The sequence below is a fragment of the Sus scrofa genome, chromosome 1 (genome assembly GCF_054392235.1).
Source record: "Sus scrofa isolate SSC_HxYL_T2T_F1_AM1 chromosome 1, Sscrofa_HxYL_maternal_Yorkshire_Landrace_v2.0, whole genome shotgun sequence".
NCBI classification, from domain to species: domain Eukaryota; kingdom Metazoa; phylum Chordata; class Mammalia; order Artiodactyla; family Suidae; genus Sus; species Sus scrofa.
The window spans coordinates 117,931,769-117,951,174 of NC_139383.1; the positions used below are offsets into that span (position 1 = coordinate 117,931,769).

Below are 19,406 nucleotides of genomic sequence, written 5' to 3' on the forward strand. Positions count from 1 at the left end.
GTGTCTGTGAGGATGTGGGTTCAATCCCTGGCCTCGATCAGTGGGTTCAGGATCTGGTGTTGCTGCAAGCTGTGGTGTAGGTCACAGATGCAGCTCAGATCTGTCCTAGGCTGGCAGCTGCAGATCTGATTCAACCCCTAGCCTGGGAACTTCCATATGCCATAGGTGTGGCCCTAAAAAGAAAAAAATGGAATAAGCTCTTATACATGGAGAATTGACTATGGGCCAAGGACTGCAGCCAGCATGGAGGTGCATTTTGTTCCCTCACCCTCAGAGCAGACCCCAAAGTAGACACAGCTGACATCTCTATTTCATAGAAGAGGAACTGGGTCTTAGAGAGAGCCATCCACTTTCATGGGATCTGTTACCTTGCCACTGGCAGTCAGGATTAGATATGAGGTCTGCCTTACTCCTAAATTCTTTGTGCCCCTTAGAAAATAGACATCTCTTCAGGCAAACTGGGGTTTGCCCATCTCCTCCCAGCTGTCTTCTTTAGCCTCCCCACAACCCAGTAAAACAAAAACAAGCTCAGAATAGACTATTTCTAAAATGAAGATTCCTAGGTGTTTGGGAGGATCCAGGCTTTAAGTAAATAGCCATTGTCAAAGGGAAAGCTCTATGTGTTCCATGGCAAAGGCCACGCAGACAGTCACACCCCCTGACTTAGTAATTGCACCCCTGGGATTCTGCTTAGGTTATATTTAACATCAACAAAACCCTCCACGAGTATATTTATCATAAAGTTATTTCAATATCTAAAGTTTAGAAGCAACATCAATGTCAAAATTAGAAACTGCTTGTGAACCACTACGCATCAATGAGACTGAACACTAGGCAACCATTAAAATGATGAATATTTTAGTCTATATAGAAATGGAGTGATGTTTACATACATTATCACATGCGATTAAGTGAAAATAGTAGAGTATAAAATCTATGTGCACTGTGATGGCAACTAAGCACAGTATACATGTGTGTGGGCAAAGTCTGGAATGGAATTAATGAAAATGAAAATAGTATTATTAGGGTGGTAGAAGCATGTTAAGAACAAAGTTCAAACAACAAAGAAGATGTGAAGTTGAAAATATATTTATTACAAAAGGTAGTTACTGTTACATTTTCTTGCACCTGCTTCATAGATGCGTTTTTAATTTTAAAAAGATTGGAGTTCCCATTGTGGTGCAGTGGAAACAAATCCAACTAGGAACCATGAGGTTGCGGGTTCAATCCCTGGCCTCATTCAGCAGGTTAAGGATCTGGCGTTGCTATGAGCTGTGGTGTAGGTCACAGATGTGGCTCAGATCTGGCATTGCTGCGGCTGTGGCGTACGTTGGCAGCTATAGGTCTGATTAGATCCCTAGCCTGGGAATCCCCATATGCTGCTGGACAAAAGACTAAAAAAAAGAAAAGAAAAAGATTCTTAGTGCTATTTTTAGTTAGAAACCAAGCAAACAAGTCATTTCTTTCACAACAGCCAGTACCTGTTTCTTTCAGATCATTTGGATTCTTTTAATTAGATTTGACTTTGGTTATTAACACTTTTTAATCTGAAAATTTTTCAGACATATAAAAATTTAGAGTATAGTGTAATGGCCTTATGTGTACCCATGACCCAGCATAAAAACAAAACACTTACAATTCAGTTTTATTTTAAGACCTCCCGTGTACACCTCCCTAATCCCATCTATCCCTCCCTCTCAGTGGTCATGACATTCCTGAATTTACTGTTCGTATTTTTCTACTTTTACTATGAATATATAGCTCTGAAAAATATTTGCTCTTCTTTTGCACATTTTTAAACTTTTCTATAAATTTCTGCAACTTGCTTGTTTCACTCAATATAATTTTTGTAAGATTTCTCCATATTGACAGAAATAGTTCATTTGTATTCACTGCTGTTGAATATGTGTGTGTGTGAATGTAGCATCCACAATGGTGTCTTGCCCACTGGTGTTCTTCCTGTGCTCCCCATTTCCCTACCCATGGCCTGACCTGTATAGTGTCCCATGGAGGCCCCGAAAGGCGGGGTCTGAATACCCCTGTCTCGCTCAGTTCCCAGTCATGGGATGCCCTGGGAAGTGTACCACCCTGGGTGAGCCCGATAGGGCAGCTGAGGTAGACCCTGAAGCAGCCAACTGCTGGAAGTACCTGCTGGCCCCGACCCTGTGCAGTCAGGCCTCCCTTGAAGGGGCCCTGGGCTGCAGGCCTGTGTCCACCACAAGAATACACCTTTTGTTGGCTGCTTCCTCTGTCACACATTTGGGATCACCTCCCACATATAAACTACCTGTACTTGTGTCCTGTGTCAGGGTCTGCTTCTGGGGGGAACCCAAACTAAAACAATGAATGTATCTCAGTGTATGTGTCCATTCTGCTATTAATGAACATTCCAGTTTGCCATATTTTGCTACTACCGACTATGTTGAGGTGGGCCTTTTTGTGCAAGTCTCTTTGCTTGACATGCTATGGGAGTTTTAAGATAAATACCTAGAGATAGAGGTCTTGGGTTACAGTTCTTGGAAAACAGGGTTACACGTCTTCAAGTTTATGAGGGGTTGCATCAAGATGCTGTGGCTAAGGCTAAGATTGAGAGGAAGGATACACTGGGGAGACAGCCTCCTATTAAAGGGGTTTTGTGCCAGGTGGACTTCATCAGAGATGGATCCTCAGAGTCCTTCCTCTAGGGCAGAGCTTCTCAAACTTTAATGCACATACAAATCCCTGAGGAATCTTGTGATATAGCAGATTCTGATCTGGCAAGTCTAGGTTGGGATCTGACGTTCTGTGTTTGTAAGCTTTTAGGTGCTGCTGCTTTTACTCCATGGACCTCACATTGAGTATTAGACTCCAGAGTATGAGTCTGATTAGGGGGCTATTGGAATATCAAAGTGAAATATCCATGATTCTCTTTGATTGGTTCCAAGAGAATAGGTTGAAAAGAAATGGCCTAACAGAGGGGAATAGCCTGTGGGCTGAGCCATTAAGATACTATAAATGTGGGCTATAATGCTACTAAGGGTCTAAGAATTCACCACTGATGACTTTTTGGAATTGGTGTCAATTCCAGGTTATTCCTCACTTTTGTCTTCAGGAAAGGTATAGGCCTGTGGGGTCTGACAGGAGTATGTCCGTCTTGTTAAATATCAGCTGTTTTTTTTTTTTTTTTTTTTGTCCTTCTGTTGTTCTTGTTCCAAACACAATGTTTGGCTGTCAATCTGAGGGTGCTACAACATTTGCCTCTAAGAAGTACCCAGGTCAGGTGGGTCTGTACTTGAATCCCCAAGGGGATAGATCCACTGGGCTGTTTTGAGGATTCACGGCCATGAACCATCCTCTAGGAAGGCCCTCTGTTCATTTCCATCAGGGCAAAGGGACTTTTAACATCAGTTAAAGGACTTCTGTTTGTATTTAAGATGGAATAACACGGATTGAAATTATCCTCCCGTGCAAAACAACTAAAACACTGAACAAAATATTTGAAACAATGAGAACACATGAGGTGAGTCCTATGATTACCTAGATTGCCCGGAGAAAGTTTTCCATCTGTGACACATGGAGGGGAACCCAGGCAGAGCCCAGGAGACTCCTGTGTGGAGTGAACGGAGATGTGGTGCAGGGAAGCCAAGGCAGCCAGAGCTCGCAGGGCAGAGTAGCAGAGGAGAGAGCTGCACACAAAGAGGACTCTGAAGATCTGCAGAGGGGGAGTTCCCGTCATGGCTCAGCAGAAATGCATCTGACTAGTATCCATGAGGATTCGGGTTTGATCCCTGGCCTCACTTAGTGGGTTGGGGATCTGGCATTGCTGTGGCTGTGCTGTAGGCTGGCAGCTGTAGCTCCGATTAGACCCCTAGCCTGGGAACTTCCATATGCCATGGGTGTAGGCCTGGAAAAAAAAAAAGAGACAGAGAGAGAGGTCTGCAGAGGGTCCTCTTTGAGTATTTATCTGAGTACTGGCTAGCCCAGGCACGAGGAAAGTCTTGCTAAGACAAAGGAAAGAATCACCCAAAAGGACTTAAAGCAGAGCTCATGGAGCCAAGAATAATGCCTAATCCCAGCTTCCAGAGTGGAAAACCTCGTAATTGAGGAGGTACAGATTAGAGTACCAAGGAGGGTTTGCCTCAGGGAAAAAATTAATTCTAAATTAAATGCAGCTCTGATCAGGCCTTACGAAATAAAAACATAAGACCTAAAATGATCAAACTGTTGGGGAGAAAGAAATTTTCCTCTACCCTTCTAGGTTCTTCTGGCTGGTCTAAGAATTAAACTGACATGAGACAGATTAACAGGAGAAAAATTAAACAAAAGTTTAATAGCATGGATATATGGGAGAGACCCCATAAAACTGAATAACTTGCCAAAATGGCCTAAGCCTTCACCTTAGATACGATCTTCATCTAAAGACAAAAGAGGCTACTGGAAGCAGTCGTTTGGGACTTCACAGGGGATGAAGGCAACTGACAGGAAATGGAAAAGCAACTGTTTGGAAAAGCCATGCAGAGACAATGACAGAAATAAAGATGACAGATTTCTTGTCAAAAACAAAGTGAGCTAGAAGATAGTGGAATGACATCTTTTAAGCTCTAAAAAGAAAAGAAAAAAAAAACCTGTCAAACTTGAATTCTATACCCAATGAAAATATCTCTCAAAACTGAGCATGGTCAAGAGAATGAGAAGACAAGTCAGAGACTGGGAGAAAATATTTTTTTTATATTTTATTTTTTCCCGCTGTACAGCATGGGGATCAAGTTACTCTTACATGTATACTTTTTTTTCCCACCCTTTGTTCTCTTGCAATATGAGTATCCAGACATAAGTTCTCAATGCTACTCAGCAGGATCTCCTTGTGGATCTATTCCAAGTTGTATCTGATAACCCCAAGCTCCCAATCCCTCCCACTCCCTCCCTCTCCTGTCAGGCAGCCACAAGTCTATTCGGAGAAAATATTTAACAAGACCAACTGATAAAGGACTGTTATCCAAAATGCAAAAAAAAAAAAAAAAAAAACCAAAACCAAAACAAAACAAAACAAAAAAACAACTCTTAAAAATGCAACAATATGAAAAGAAACAATCCAATTAAAAAGTGGACCCAAGACTTTGACACCTCACCAGAGAAGATATACAGATGGAAAGTAAGCATATGAAAAGATGCTCCAGGAGTTCCCGTCGTGGCGCAGTGGTTAATGAATCCGACTAGGAACCATGAGGTTGCGGGTTCGATCCCTGCCCTTGCTCAGTGGGTTAACGATCCGGCATTGCCGTGAGCTGTGGTGTAGGTTGCAGACGCGGCTCGGATCCCATCCCGCGTTGCTGTGGCTCTGGCGTAGGCCGGTGGCTACAGCTCCGATTCAACCCCTAGCCTGGGAACCTCCATATGCCGCGGGAGCGGCCCAAGAAATAGCAACAACAACAACAAAAGACAAAAAAAAAAAAAAAAAAAAAGAAAGAAAAGATGCTCCATGTTACACGTCTATAGGGAAATGCAAATTAAAAGAATGAGATAGCTCTATGCACCTATTAGAATGTCTGAAATCTGGCACATTAATGACATTAAATGTTGGTGAGGGTACAGAGGAGTGGGAAGTCTCATTCAAGGCTAGTGGGAATGTAAAATGGTACAGCCACTTTAGAAGATAGTGTGGCAGTTTCTTATAAAACTGATCATACTCTCACCATATGATCCACCAATCATACTCCTTGGTATTCACCTAAAGGAGCTGAAGACTTATGTCTACAAAACCTTACACATGGATGTTTATAGCAGCTTTACTCATAATTGTCAGACCTTGGAAATAATTAAGATGTCCTTCAATACATGAATGGATAAACTCTGGTACATGTAGACAATGCCCTATTATTTAGTGCTAAAAAGAAATGAGCTATCAGGCCATAGAAAGACATGAATGTTACCAAGTGAAAGAAGCCAGTCTGAACAGACTACATACTGTATGATTCCAATCATACGACATTCTGAAACAGGCAAAATATGGGGGATGATAAAAAGATCAGTGGTTGCCAGAGGTTGGGGAAGTTGGGGAAGATGAATAGGCACAGAGGGCTTTCAGAATACTGAAAATACTTTGGTATTATAATGGTGCATACGGGTCACCATGCATTTGTCCAAGACTGTATTATATACAACACTGTGAATGAATCCTAAGATAAACTGTGGGCTTTGGGAGATTATGATGTGTCAGTGTAGGCTCATCAATTGCAACAAATGTACCATTTGATCAGGGGTGTTGATAATGTGGGAGGCTATGCATGTGTGGGGGCAAGGAGTATATGGGAAACCTCTGTATCGTCCTCTCAATTTTGATGTGAACCCAAAACTGCTTTAAAAAACCAGTTTTGTTTTTTTTTTTAGGGCCATACCCTCGGCATATTGTTCCCAGGCTAAGGGTCGAATCAGAGCTACAGCTGCTGGCCTATGCCAGAGTCACAGCAATGCGAGATCCAAGCTGTGTCTGCAACCTACACCACAGCTCACAGCAACTCTGGATCCTTAACCCACTGATTGAGGCCAGGGATTGAACCTGCAACCTCATGGTTCCTAGTCAGATTCATTTCCACTGCACCACAATGGGAAACCCATTTTGAATACAAAAATACAAGTAGGTTAAAAGTAAAAAAAGGAAAATAATATACCATGCTAACACTAGTGAAAAGAAAACTGGAATGGTTATTGTAACACCAAAGTAGATTTCAGAGAAACAGTATTACCAGGGATAAAGAGGATGATTTCAAAGGGATAAAGGGATAAAGAAGATAACTGACAGAGGTCAATTCACCAAGATGACATGATAATCTTAACCATTTGTATATCTCATAATGGAGCTTCGAAGTAGATAAGGCAAGATCTGATAGAACTGTAAGGACAAATCCACAAATTACTGTCTGAGATTTAAAAACCACTCTCTCAATAACTGATAGAACAAGTAGATAGAAAAATCTAAACTAAGTGGTTTAGTTCAACCAGAATGGAAAGTGCGAGAAAGGAGGGAGGGGAAAATTAGTTAACCATCCTGGAGGGCAGATAATGGGCCAAAAAGTGAAAACAGGCAAGAGAGACTCAGTGACTTGGCACCAAGGGACAGAAAGTATTGGGTAAACATGAAGCTGTCCTATTACGAACCATAACTAGGTCAGAAGATTTCCAGTTTCCATAGTTTCAGTCTCCTTTTTATTTTTGTATAAGCAACCTGTAAGTTTATGCTGCAGGGAATACTGTTGCTCTATAATCACACAGAACCAGTCTGGAGCAGAATCCTTTGAATTTTACGAAGTCAAATGGAGGGAACAGTCTATAACAGTTTTGGTTTGTTTTATTGTTGTTGTTGTTGTTTGCTTTTTAGGCCTGCACCCGCAGCATATGGAAATCCCCAGGCTAGGGGTTGAATCAGAGCTGTAGCTGCCGGCCTACACCACATCCACAGCCACAGAGGATCTGGACCATATCTGCAACCTACACTACAGTTCACGGCAATGCCAGATCCTTAACCCACTGAGTGAGGCCAGGGATCAAACCTGCGTCCTCGTGGACACTACTGGGATTCGTTACCACTGAGCCATGACGGGAACTCCCTTAGTTGTTTCCATTTAAAGCTCAGTCAAGTCAGTATATTCCCCTCCTTTTCTTTTCTTTGGAGCATCTGTCCTCCTTCATTCTGAGGGGCTTAAGTGTCATCATCATAGTGGAGGGAGACACGTGCCCTTGTTTACTCCCTGAAATGTGGTGCATCTTGAGCAGCCTTTGGTCCAGAATACCCTGGCATCTTTTAGAACATCGCATCCCTCATCTGTTGTCTGGTTATCAGAGCAGTTCTACATCAATCACTCTGCACTCTCCTGTCCTCTTTGGGACCTCTTGGCTTTCTGGGCCACTGTCTTTAAAACATTTCAATGTTACCTTAAAAAAAGCCAATAAATCCATATTGTTCAACATACAAAGGGAACAAAAAGAAAGACAGAAAAGTCTCTCTCTCAGCCTTGTCCGCCAGACACTCTCTCTCTCTGAGGCAATCATTTTTACCAGTTTATTACAAGTTATTTCAAAACTAATTTATGCATTTATAAGCACATTTATATAAAATACATAAGAGCATGTAGATGATCATATATATAATCATTTATCTCTCACTGTAAGTATATTTCATATATATACAAATATATATAGATGCATATACTTCATGCATGCACACAAGAAATCTCATACCCACACCACATATATATTACATATTATATATTTTATATATATGCTCTGTTGTCTAAGATTTTATATATATATATATATATATACACACACACACACACTATATATATATGGATTGGAAAAGTGCTGGGGGGAGTAGGTCGAGGCCAGGTTAAGGAGTTTGAACCATGTTCTGTATACCAGTACAGAAGTTGCTAACCTTGGCTGTGCCTTTGAACCACATACAAACTTTTAAAAATGCATGGCCTGTCTTCCGGAATCAGACTCTGTGGGGGTTGGGAATGCTCATGTGAATTAAAATTGTGGGTCATTCCGATGTCTAACAGGGTTGGAATTCTTGCTAGAGGCAGTGAGCAGTTACGGAAGGTGGGGAGCAAAAGCATGTTAGGGACATTATTTTGGCAATTGTGGGAGGGAGAGGAAGTAAATTGGAGGCAAGGAAACTAATGAGGAGGCTGTGGACATGGTCCAGGGATACATGCGCTAAAGCCTGAAGTAGCTGGTGATGAGGAACAGAATGAGGAGGGTGGATATAGAAGACATTTCAAGGCTTGTCACATGGGGGTGGGGGACAGGGAGTGAGAGGGAAAAGGCTGGAAGTTAATGATTTTGAGCAAAAGTCACCAAAGCAAACACTTGACCTTTTCTCTAGTCATCAGTCCTTTATCTGGGAGTGGGAGTCCTGGAGCAGTGCATCAGTGTTTCCATTACTGATTCTGCCTGATGGCCAGCTTTTCAAACAGGGCTAGTTATTTTTTAAAGGTGCTCAGCAATGTGCCAACAGGTGAGCAAAAGCCACAGGAAACACATGGCATCTCTCTCTAGAGTAGGGTTCAGCAAAGATGGTCTGTAAAAGACCAGATGGTAAATAGGCTTTGTGGGCTATTTGGTTTCTGTGGCAACTACTCAACTTTGCTGTTAGAACATGAAAGCAGCCATGACAATCTCTACGTGAATGAGCATGGCTGCGTTCCAATAAAAACTTATTTACAAAAGCAGGCGTGAAGCTAGTCCGAAGACCACGGCTTGCTGACTCCTCATCTAGAGTGCCAATTTTGCAGGAAGATTGGGGGAAACATCATTTTTGCTACTCAAGGGTTCACCAGCTCTATTTCTAGGGTTATCTTCTCTTTATTATCCAACCAGTGCCAGTCTCTACATGCACAAAGGCACTTAAGCCAGGTGATAAGTGGGGCTCATACCAGCCTTTCTGTAATTCATTGCTCAGAGGGGCCCTCACCTTGCACTTTGCATAAAGGTACCATATATACTCATGGCAGCCTTGATATGCTCTCATGCCCTTCTGATCTGGCCCCACCAGCTGTCTCCCTCTCCAGCAGTTTTCAGGGTCCTGGAGACAGGTTTTGTTTGCCAGGTGATATGTGGCTTGGTCGCCAGGTGATGGCTTGCTGTCCCTCCACTGGTCACGGCTGGCTGCCAGAGAACTCCTTCTCCAGGATGCTCCCCTAATCCACTTTCCCACAGGGATGGACTCAGGCCTTTCTCTTGATTCCAAGGTACTACTCAGACAAGGCCAGCAGGTGTCCTAGACCTGGCCGAGGCTGGAGGCAAACAGAATTACAGCTCAGAAACTGAAAGCTTACATCAGGCTTTAGCCATCACTGCTATGTTCCTTGGTTGAAGTCAGCCATTTAGATTACTAATCAGTCACAGCATTGGTCAGAAACACTTAGATAGGAATCACCTGCCTGCTTCTAAACTCCCTTAAGAAGTAGAAGCCTCATACCTACTGCCCCAAAGAACGTAAGATCCCTAGAGCTTTACGTGAAATAAATTTGGGATTTTAATGGAAGTCAATATACCATTTTAACACACTGCAAAAACAAAGAACTTGGGAGAAAATTTGCATTTGCCCCAAGTAGCTTTGGGCCATGGTCTCAGGCTCCTGGGTACAAGGCCTTTGGGTTCTATCATCAGAGAAAACATTCTTTCAGTAGAAAACATTGAGAGGCCCTGAATTAAGTTCTTTTCTCTCAGTTGGCATGCCCAGGTTCTTAAGAACCTCATCTCAGGTGTCAAACATGGTTACCTGTGGCCAGTTTAAGTGAGTTCTTGCCCTCTTTCTGATAACCCATCCTCATTTCCCCCAACTGATGGGAGGGTTGAGGTTTCTGCATTTGGAAAACTCTAGCTTCCTGCCATGTCTGCAGAGGAGTTCACCTAAAAGCATAAGGGCATATTTTCTCTTGGAAATCTTGGCCCTTTTAAATTCCAGATTTGATTTGCTCATTCAGGTCTTAGATATTCTGGACCCAGAGCTCACCACGTACCTATGTATGGAACTTACTGTTCTGCTTTTCCCAGGGAGTGAGGTCCCATCATCAGAGGGCTGAAAACAGCGACATCTAGCCTCAAGGCCATTTGTCCCTCTCCCCAACCTCTGAACTTAGCCTCTCTTGTAATTGATTTGTCTGGGTGTAATGTTATTCCTAGTTGCTTTGAGATTTGTCAACTGAATGTTGCCGTATTTTTTCTTTTTCTTTTGGCTTTTTAGGGCCACACTGGTGGCACATGGAGGTTCCTAGGCTAGGGGTCTAATCAGAGCTACAGCTGCCTCCACAGCCAACAGCAATTCCAGATCAGAGCCACATCTGCGACCTACACCACAGCTCAAAACTGAGTGAGGCCAGGGGTTGAACCCACAACCTCATGGTTCCTAGTTGGATTCATTTCTGCTATGCCAAATGTTGCCTTGTGAATATAAGGCAAGAACCATGGCATTTGAGACTTAAAACATAGAACAAAGTTTTGGCATCAGAGGAAGAAGTTTTGGGTGGAGAGGACACATGGCCTCTGAGCTCCACTTTGAGGCCTTTCATTGGGTCCAGGGATGGGCTTATTAGTCCCCTGTGCCCAGGGCAGCCATAGCTTCTTGGTGTCCCAGTTGACAAGGGCTGGCATTGGCACCTGGCACTGAATACAAAGCCAGTATTACCCTTAGATCGGAGCAGTCGAGATCCCTGTCCTACACCCTCTGCTTTCAGGACCACTGGCTCTGGTCTTCCTCTGGCTGGGCCCCTCCCCCAGGAGTGAGAACAAGGAGCCAGGGGGAGCCAAGGACAGGGGGTGCCTTCCAGATCAGGCTTGGGGACCTAGGGCTCTGGAATTCTCCTCTGGAATGACCCCAAGCCCTCTACTAGGGCTCTGGTGAACTCTTCCTCAGATTCCTCCCCCAAAGGTGGGCCCTACGGGTGGCCAAGGACCTCTGACGGGAGCATGCAGAGGAAGTTTGGCTAGGGTTGTTTGCACCCATGCCTGCAAGGCCCTCTGTAGTGAGGAACAGAACCAGAGGTGTGGGAAGAAACAGCATGCGCTGCGGGCCAGGGAGCCTCATTTAAGAAACTCTTGTCTTGACCTCCGCAAGTACTGGTAGCGGGCCTGCCCAAAGAACAACAGATGGTAAATATCCAGAGAAAATACAGGAATCATGAAACCAACACATTTACTAAACCCCGGTTCTGGTAACCGGGGAGAAAAGGGTCCCTGCTTTGCGGACCCAGGAGAAAAGTGTCCCCAAAGTCACTGCACTGATAAACCGGGACTTAAAGCTTAATTTATTTTTTCATTTTAAAAGTCAGATAAAAATGGGTTGTTCCAATAACTGAGATTCATTTGTTGGAAAAAAAAAAGTGGTGATAATAGGTCCCTGCATTGCTATACGGATATAATGAGAATTTGGGCAGTATCTAGTGGAGGAAAGTGCTTAATACATGCTGATATGATTGTTTTTTTGCTGTTTTCCTCCAGCTGGTCCCTAAGATAATGTTCAAAGCTTTACTTTGTCCTTCATTTGTCTTAGACTGTCTGGTTGGATACAGTCAATAAAAAACAGACACTAAAATGTTTTTAAATGTCAAGTTGGCCAATTTAATAATTGTTCACCCACAAGAGGAGAGAAAAGTGTAGTCCAGGATCAAAAGCAACTGTGTTGCTACTATTCCAAGCCACCAGAATCCTTTAGGGTGTGCATCAGGTAAATGTGGGGACAAACTTAGGGTCGGAATGATGTCACCATCACAGCTCATGCCAGACTCCAGCTGGGGGCATCCATCCCATCTGATGAGGGTGTGATTTAATCTGCCTCGTTTGAAAAGAAACACAGAGCTGAAAAACCATGCTGATGAGCCAGGCAATCTGCTGAAATATCAAACCACACTACCTGTGGATAGTCTTCAAAGGTTGGTGCGGTCATAGGGGATGTGGCTCATGCCAGAAATCATAGCCGTCCTCCCTTACACCTTTGCTGTTTCCACAGGGCTGTCACAGCCAGGATTCCTCATCATCCTCATATGGAGACAATGGTGCTCAGCACACAGAGCATCCAAGGGCTGAATTCCACAAACTCCCCTTTGCAGAACATCTGGAGAAAGTGACACCAGCTCTGGAGGCTGGGCAGAGCACTGTGTGCTCAGTAAGAAGCCTATCAGAGGCTGCTGGACCCACTGTGAGACCCCTAACCAGTGCAAAAGCTGCAGTGCCTTCAGGGAAACTCTCATCTCTAGATCTCCAGGTACAGCCCCTCCCATCAAAGCCTAAGTAATGGGGAGGCTATTGTGCTTGTACCTGTGGATACGGGTTTTTCTCTCTGCTGCCTGCCTTGGAGGAACAGGTGCTCCCCACACAGGTGGGCATCTGGAGACCGACATTTTGGGCTGTCAGTGTCTGAAAGGGAGCTCGGGGCTGCAGATCTGGTCAGAGGAAAGGGTCCTGGACATGTGGTACCTCTCAGGGGCCAGATGCTCAACCACCTCATGGGTGTTCAGGATGGTGCATTCAGAAGAAGTGCAGAGGCAGGCAGCTGGCCAAGATAACCCAAATGATCATACTACCATTCGTGGAGGATCTCCAGGCACTAAGTACTCTCTCGATATTATCTCATTGAAGCCTCAGAACACTCTGCATTGGTTTTATTATTCCCATTTCACAGATAAGGAAACTGAGGCTTAGTAGGATGAAGAAATTTCCCAAAGGTATGCATCTGGAAGTGGTGGAACCAGGAGATTTCTATCAAAAAGTCTGCTTATAGAAAGTCATAAGTGCAGCCCTAGGCTCAAGAGTGCTCCAGGTTACTGTCCAAGGAGACATTTCACATCAGAGATTTTCATACTTGCAGGCACTATCATCTAAGATTCCACAAAATTTACTATGCAGCAACTGTCATGCATCACGTCCTGGTCTCCAGAGGCAGCCTGGCATGGCTCACTCCCACAGTATGGGGCTCTGGGTCCAGGGTCTTCTCCATACCTTCTGGAGCCTTCCCTGTGGTTACCAAGACTGAGCTTGGGAAAGTGTCTGCTGCTATTTGTCAGCTTTTGCTTCTTTCGGCAGCACACGGGACTCTGGTTGGGGACATGCCAGGAGAAATATGATCCTTGGAAAGGCTTATCAGCTCTGTGGGGCAGAAACATTGCCAGGGGCTTAGCAGCTCTCTAAGGAGCTTTCTCACCTTGAGACACCCATCTCCGCTATAATTATATTGTAGGCTGCTCTGCTTTTTCCTGGTAGAAGAGGAAAGACACTGTGGCTGCTTCCCTCCCAGTCCTGTGGTTTTTAACCCTCTTTGGAAGACAAAGAGAACACATCCCCAAGAAGGCCAAGGTGGGGCTGTGGCAGGGAGTGCAGAACTGGAGGTCCGGTACCCAGGATTGATGCTGGGTCCTGGAGTCGTTCAGGAGAACAGAGGGCAAATCAGAGGTAGACTGAGCCATGCCATGCGCTGAGAGTGGATGGCATCTGAGGAGGGGGAAGGACCCCGGGATCCAGACTGTGAACTGAAGATGGGATAATGAAAGGGGAGGAAGGTGGGCAGGGACCACAGGAACCAGCCCAGGTGGAAATGAAGTGAGGGGGCAGGAATTTGGTAAGAGAAGACAGGGGGCCCATGGACTCTCAGAGTATAAGGGAGTCAGGCTATCCTAACTGTTCATTCCTACGAGGCGCAGTGTACAAGTTAAACTAAAAACACTGAGATTCCAAACAAACTTTTGCACACGCTGGCCTCCACTTTCCTTTCTGGCCTCACCTGCACCAGTTCTCTTTGTGGTCCACTCTATGCCCCAGCCACAAGGTTTCTTTTCCTTCCTAAGTTGCTCTCTCCTATCTCTCTGCCTGAGTAAGCCCTTTGCTCTCAGCAAAGCGCCTGCTCACTGGCTCTCTGCCCATGGAAATCCTGCTCATCTCACAGGCAGGTGATGTAAGAGTTATGGCCAGGAAGGATATGGAAACATAGTTATCAGAGAAACAGGAATGCAAATGTGTTACAAGGCATCATGCACAGCTACGACATCAGCAGGTTAAAAAAATAAAAAACAAAAAAACAAAAAAACCAACCCAATGCTGACACCGTTTTGGCAAAACAAGTATACCTGCGGCTGGCGGCGTGGTAAATGGGTCTAACCTATGGGGATGAACAATGGAGCAATATATCTCAAGAGAAATAGAAATGTCCATGCCGGCTGACCCCCATCAAGCCCACTTAGCAGAGGGAAGCTAAAGAAAATGATACAAAAGAAGAAAAAAAAGCTACACGCATAATAACCATACCCCTTACATCACAATTTTTAACTGTGAAGACACTGGAGAAATAGCCCAACTATTCCACACCAGGGGAGTGTAAAGGGAATTACATTCACCACCAGATGGAAATTATGATGAAAACTACTGGCAAAAGGAAATGCGGATCACGTAGTGCTTAGGAGAGCATGAAATTGTACTGTGAATGCAGTACTATAAAAATCATATAAATGTATGAATTAGGATGTGTAAGGGAACACAGAGAAAGGAAAAAGCACTACTTATTAGGGTATTATTTCTATTACAATGTTGTTGATATAATAAAAAAAAATCTCCCATAAAAAAGGCTATCCTTCTTTCAAAACTCCTGATTCACTTTGTGCCTACCTGGTTTGTGATCTTTATTACATTATGCCCTGAATGTGATTCTTACAGGGTATGAGTTTTGGCCCCTTTGGACCATAAACTCTTCAGGGGCAAGGATTATGTCTTATTTTTCTGTCTCACCTGAGCACATGTATTTGCCTGGCACATAGTAAACGCTGAATAAATATTTATTAAGTGAATTCAGTCCCAGCTAAGGATGATATTATGCTTAAAAATAAAACTCATCAGAGCCTTCCCTCTTTCTTGTCTCCTGGCAAAAAGCACTCAGGTAAATAGATATCTATATTATTTTTTAAGGGCTTCCTGGAAGCAAAATTCACATTTGAAAAGTTAGCATTTGATATCTGGAGTGAAACATAACAGCAATGCAGGCAACACTTGGAAATCTACTGAGACTCTTAAAGCCACAAGATGTTTAAACATGGAAGCCATAGTAAGCTTGGCCACTTGGGGCCAGGTGGATCCCGGCCAGAAGGAAAACTATTCACCACACACCTTGGGAGGCCCAAAGCTGCTGTGCCTAAATCGGGGCCTGTCCTGTATAAGCTTAAATGTCAAGGCTGGGCAGGAGGCAGGGAATGGGACAAACTGCCAAGAGCTTACCCTGCCCAAAGAGAATAACGGGAATTTACTGAGGAACTATTTCTAAGCATCCAGGCTTTTCTGAGTGCCAGGCACGCTGTGGCCCCATTTTATAGCTAAAGACTTGACCTTCAGAGAGATTACAGGATTCACCCAAGGTCAAATAGCTAGTGAGGTCAGACCCTAAAGCAACCAAAGGCACGGAATCTTCCTGACCTAGCATGCCTTGCAACTCTAAAAAACTCCATTTTGGGAGTTCCTGTTGTGGCGCAGTGGTTAACGAATCCGACTAGGAACCATGAGGTTGCGGGTTCGGTCCCTGCCCTTGCTCAGTGGGTTAACGATCCGGCGTTGCCGTGAGCTGTGGTGTAGGTTGCAGACGCGGCTCGGATCCCGCATTGCTGTGGCTTTGGTGTAGGCCGGTGGCTACAGCTCGGATTCGACCCCTAGCCTGGGAACCTCCATATGCCGCGGGAGAAATAGCAACAACAACAACAAAGACAAAAAGACCAAAAAAACAAAAAACAAAAAACTCCATTTTGGATGTTTGTCTAGGATGGCAAAGTTGCAGGGTTTTCCTTTTCTTTTTTCTCATTTTTAGAAGATCAGTTAACCTTTTTTCAGGATAAGGTGGTAGGGAGGGAGCAGGTAGATTCTTACACATACAGGTAACTCCCTTTCCAGCAATCTGCAAATCAGACTATTTTCACCGGGCTCTCACCTTCAGCCTGGCTCACCAAGCTTGTGATTTTACTCCTTGCTTTTTGAATCACTGTGGTCATCACTCATTTTCTTCTCAAGAAAATCACACACTCCTTTTTATCCAGTTATTTTTCCTGTTTGTTTCTTTTTCTGCTCCAGGCTAGGGATTGAACTGATGCCCCCACAGTGACCCAAGCCCCTGTGGTCGGAGTATTCTTAACGCTCTGCTCCACAGTGGGAATGTCTGTTAGTGACTTTTCTGATGCCTGAGTTTACAAATCATTTCTCGGACATGTTTTCTTTAGCAGACTTTAGTCTTACATACTGAAGATAAAGTGTGGGATTAAAATAGCAGTTGTTCCCAAACAGTTTCCTCCAAAATTATATGAATTTTCTCTTTTCTTGCAAGTAACACTTTTTCACAAATTGCACTTTTTAACATTTAATATCCTCCTACTCTCAGTGTATTCTTTCCTTTTTCTTCCATGCATTTTGTTTGGGGTGCGAAACTGACATTTTTTCCCAGTCTCTCTTAATGTGAGTGGCAAGAACATTTAATTAATAGCCAGCTACAGTCAGGCAGAGGTAGAACCCCCTCCACCTGCTTTCCTATAAGAGCTGCCGTCTGTTCTGCCCATTTCTATTCCTCTTAGCTTTATTCTGCGCCTTTCAAATTGTCTTCCTAAAACACAAAATTCCACATCAACTAAAAATTAATTTAGAAAATAGACAGTATTTAGTAAGTCCCAAGCTACAAAATCCCACACATTCCCATCATCTGGGGTTTAAAGCGTTAAATATTAAGTGGTTACAGATGTTCCCTGCTGGAGACCTAATTTCCAGGACTGTGTTTCATTTCCTCTAAAAGATAGTCTTCCCCCAACTCCTTTTATGCTTTCATCAAAAAAGAGCATTATCTAGGCTTAAAAAGAATAAAAACTTCTGTATTTGGAAGGAAAGTTTAGGATAGATACTTTTCCTTTTAACTAGGTAGGGGACATTGTGGAAACTGAGATTTTTTTGTTTTCTAGGTTTGTTGTGTATATTTCAAAATAGTAAATGAATATTTTAATATATGTATCTGGTGGATGAAATCTGGCCACAGATTCTTTACCAAGAAGGGGAGTCTATTTTCCTACCTTTTCATCTAATCTGGCCTTGTCACTTGCCCTGACCAATAATAGGTGGCTGAACTGGCATCCTTTGAATTCAGGGGCACACACCTCCAGAGGACTTACAGCTTCTGCCTTTGTCACTTGGAATGCTGTCCTGAGACTGTCATATAAAGAAGCCAGTCTATGCTGCTGGAGGGTGAGAGGCCACCTGGAGGAGAACCCAACACCAACTGCCAGACATGAGTGAGGCCACTTTGCAACTTTCAGCTCATGAACCCAGTGAGACCACCAGAACTACCACCCAGCCAGTCCACAACACTGTGAAAAATAAGAAATAATTTTGTTTTAAGACACTAGGTTTTGGGGGTGGTTTGTTACATAGAGGTAGCTAAGTGAAACAATGTGGCATCTTCAAATCACAGTGAGTGTGTGTGTGTGTGTGTGTGTGTGTGTGTGTGTAAATCCATATAGGTGTATTTTAAAGGAAAAGCAGTTGCCTAGATCTTAAAGGCAACTTCTCTCTTCGGATGTCCCCAATATTCAGGGTACAGATTAGAAATGACTTTATTTATTTATTTTTTTTGTCTTTTTAGGGCCGCATCCATGGCATATGGAGGTTCCCAGGCTAGGGGTCAAATCGGAGCTACAGCTGCCGGCCTACACCACAGCAACGCAGGATTCTGAGCCTGGTCTTCAACCTATACCACAGCTTATGGCAATGCCAGATCCTTAACCCACTGAGTAAGGCCAGGGATCTAACCTGCGTCCTCATGGATGCTAATCAGATTAGTTTCCACTGAGCTACTACAGGAACTCCAGAAATGGGCTTTTTTTTTTTTATTATTATTTTTTTTTAATTTTCCCACTGTACAGCAAGGGGGTCAGGTTATCCTTAGATGTATACATTGCAATTACAGTTTTTTCCCCCACAGAAATGGGCTTTTTAATTGAACATCCATTTATGAAAAATCTCTCAACAAAGTGAGTACAGAAGGAACACACATCAACATAATAAAGGCCATATATGACAAACCCACAGCCAGCATCATAGTTAATGGTGAAAAGCTGAAAGTTTTCCCTCTAAGATCAGTAATAAGACACTGTTCTCCATTCTTTCCACTTTTATTCAACACAGTATTGAAGTCCTAGCCATAGAAATTAGACAAGATAAAATATATAAAAGGAATCCAATTGGAAAGCAGGAAGTAAAACTGTCACTGTTTACAGATATCATAACACTATATATAGAAAATCCTAGAAGTTCCCATTATGGCTCAGCGGGTTAAGAACCTGACGACTATCCATGAAAATGTGGGTTTGATCCCCAGCCTCACTCAGTGGGTTAAGAATCCAGTGCTGACACAAGTCACAGCAAAGATCATAGATGCGGCTCAGATCTGGCATTGCTTTGGCTGTAGCACAGGGCAGCAGCTGCAGCTCCAATTTGACCCCTGGGTGAAAACTTCCATGTGATGCAAATTTGGCCCTAAAAAGCAAAGAAAGAAAGAGAGAAAGAAAGAAAAGAAAAAGAAAAGAAATAAATAAAATCCTAAATATGCCACCAAAAAAGTATTAGAACTAATAAATGAATTCCCTAAAGTTACAGGATACAAAATTAATATACAGGAATCTGTTACATTTCTGTACACTAATAACAAACTATCAGAAAAAGAAATTAGGAAAACAATCCCATCTACAATTGCATCAAAAAGAATATATACCTAGAAGTAATTCTAACCAAGGAGGTAAAAGACCTGTAATTGGAAAGATGTAAGGCACTGATAAAAGACATTGAGATGACACAAACAAATGGAAAGATATGCTGTGTTCACGAATTGGAAAAATCAGTGGTTAAAATGACCATACCATCCAAAG

The 19,406-nt window shown here is 43.3% G+C and overlaps 1 protein-coding gene across 6 annotated transcripts in view; it reads right to left on the reverse strand.

Moving 5' to 3' along the window:
* Window positions 1–19,406, reverse strand: part of APH1B (aph-1 homolog B, gamma-secretase subunit) — a 213,727-nt gene that overhangs the window by 53,662 nt on the left and 140,659 nt on the right. The window contains exon 7 of one of the 6 annotated variants that reach the window (XM_021094182.2): window positions 12,151–12,309. The exons of 4 other annotated variants lie outside the window; for them this stretch is intronic. In XM_021094182.2, the coding sequence (XP_020949841.1) occupies window positions 12,247–12,309 (63 nt within the window). In that variant the 3' untranslated portion in view covers window positions 12,151–12,246. Of the gene's footprint in view, window positions 1–12,150; window positions 12,310–18,822; window positions 19,018–19,406 lie in introns of those variants that run through there. One more of the 6 variants, XM_021094178.2, reaches the window with a different exon arrangement.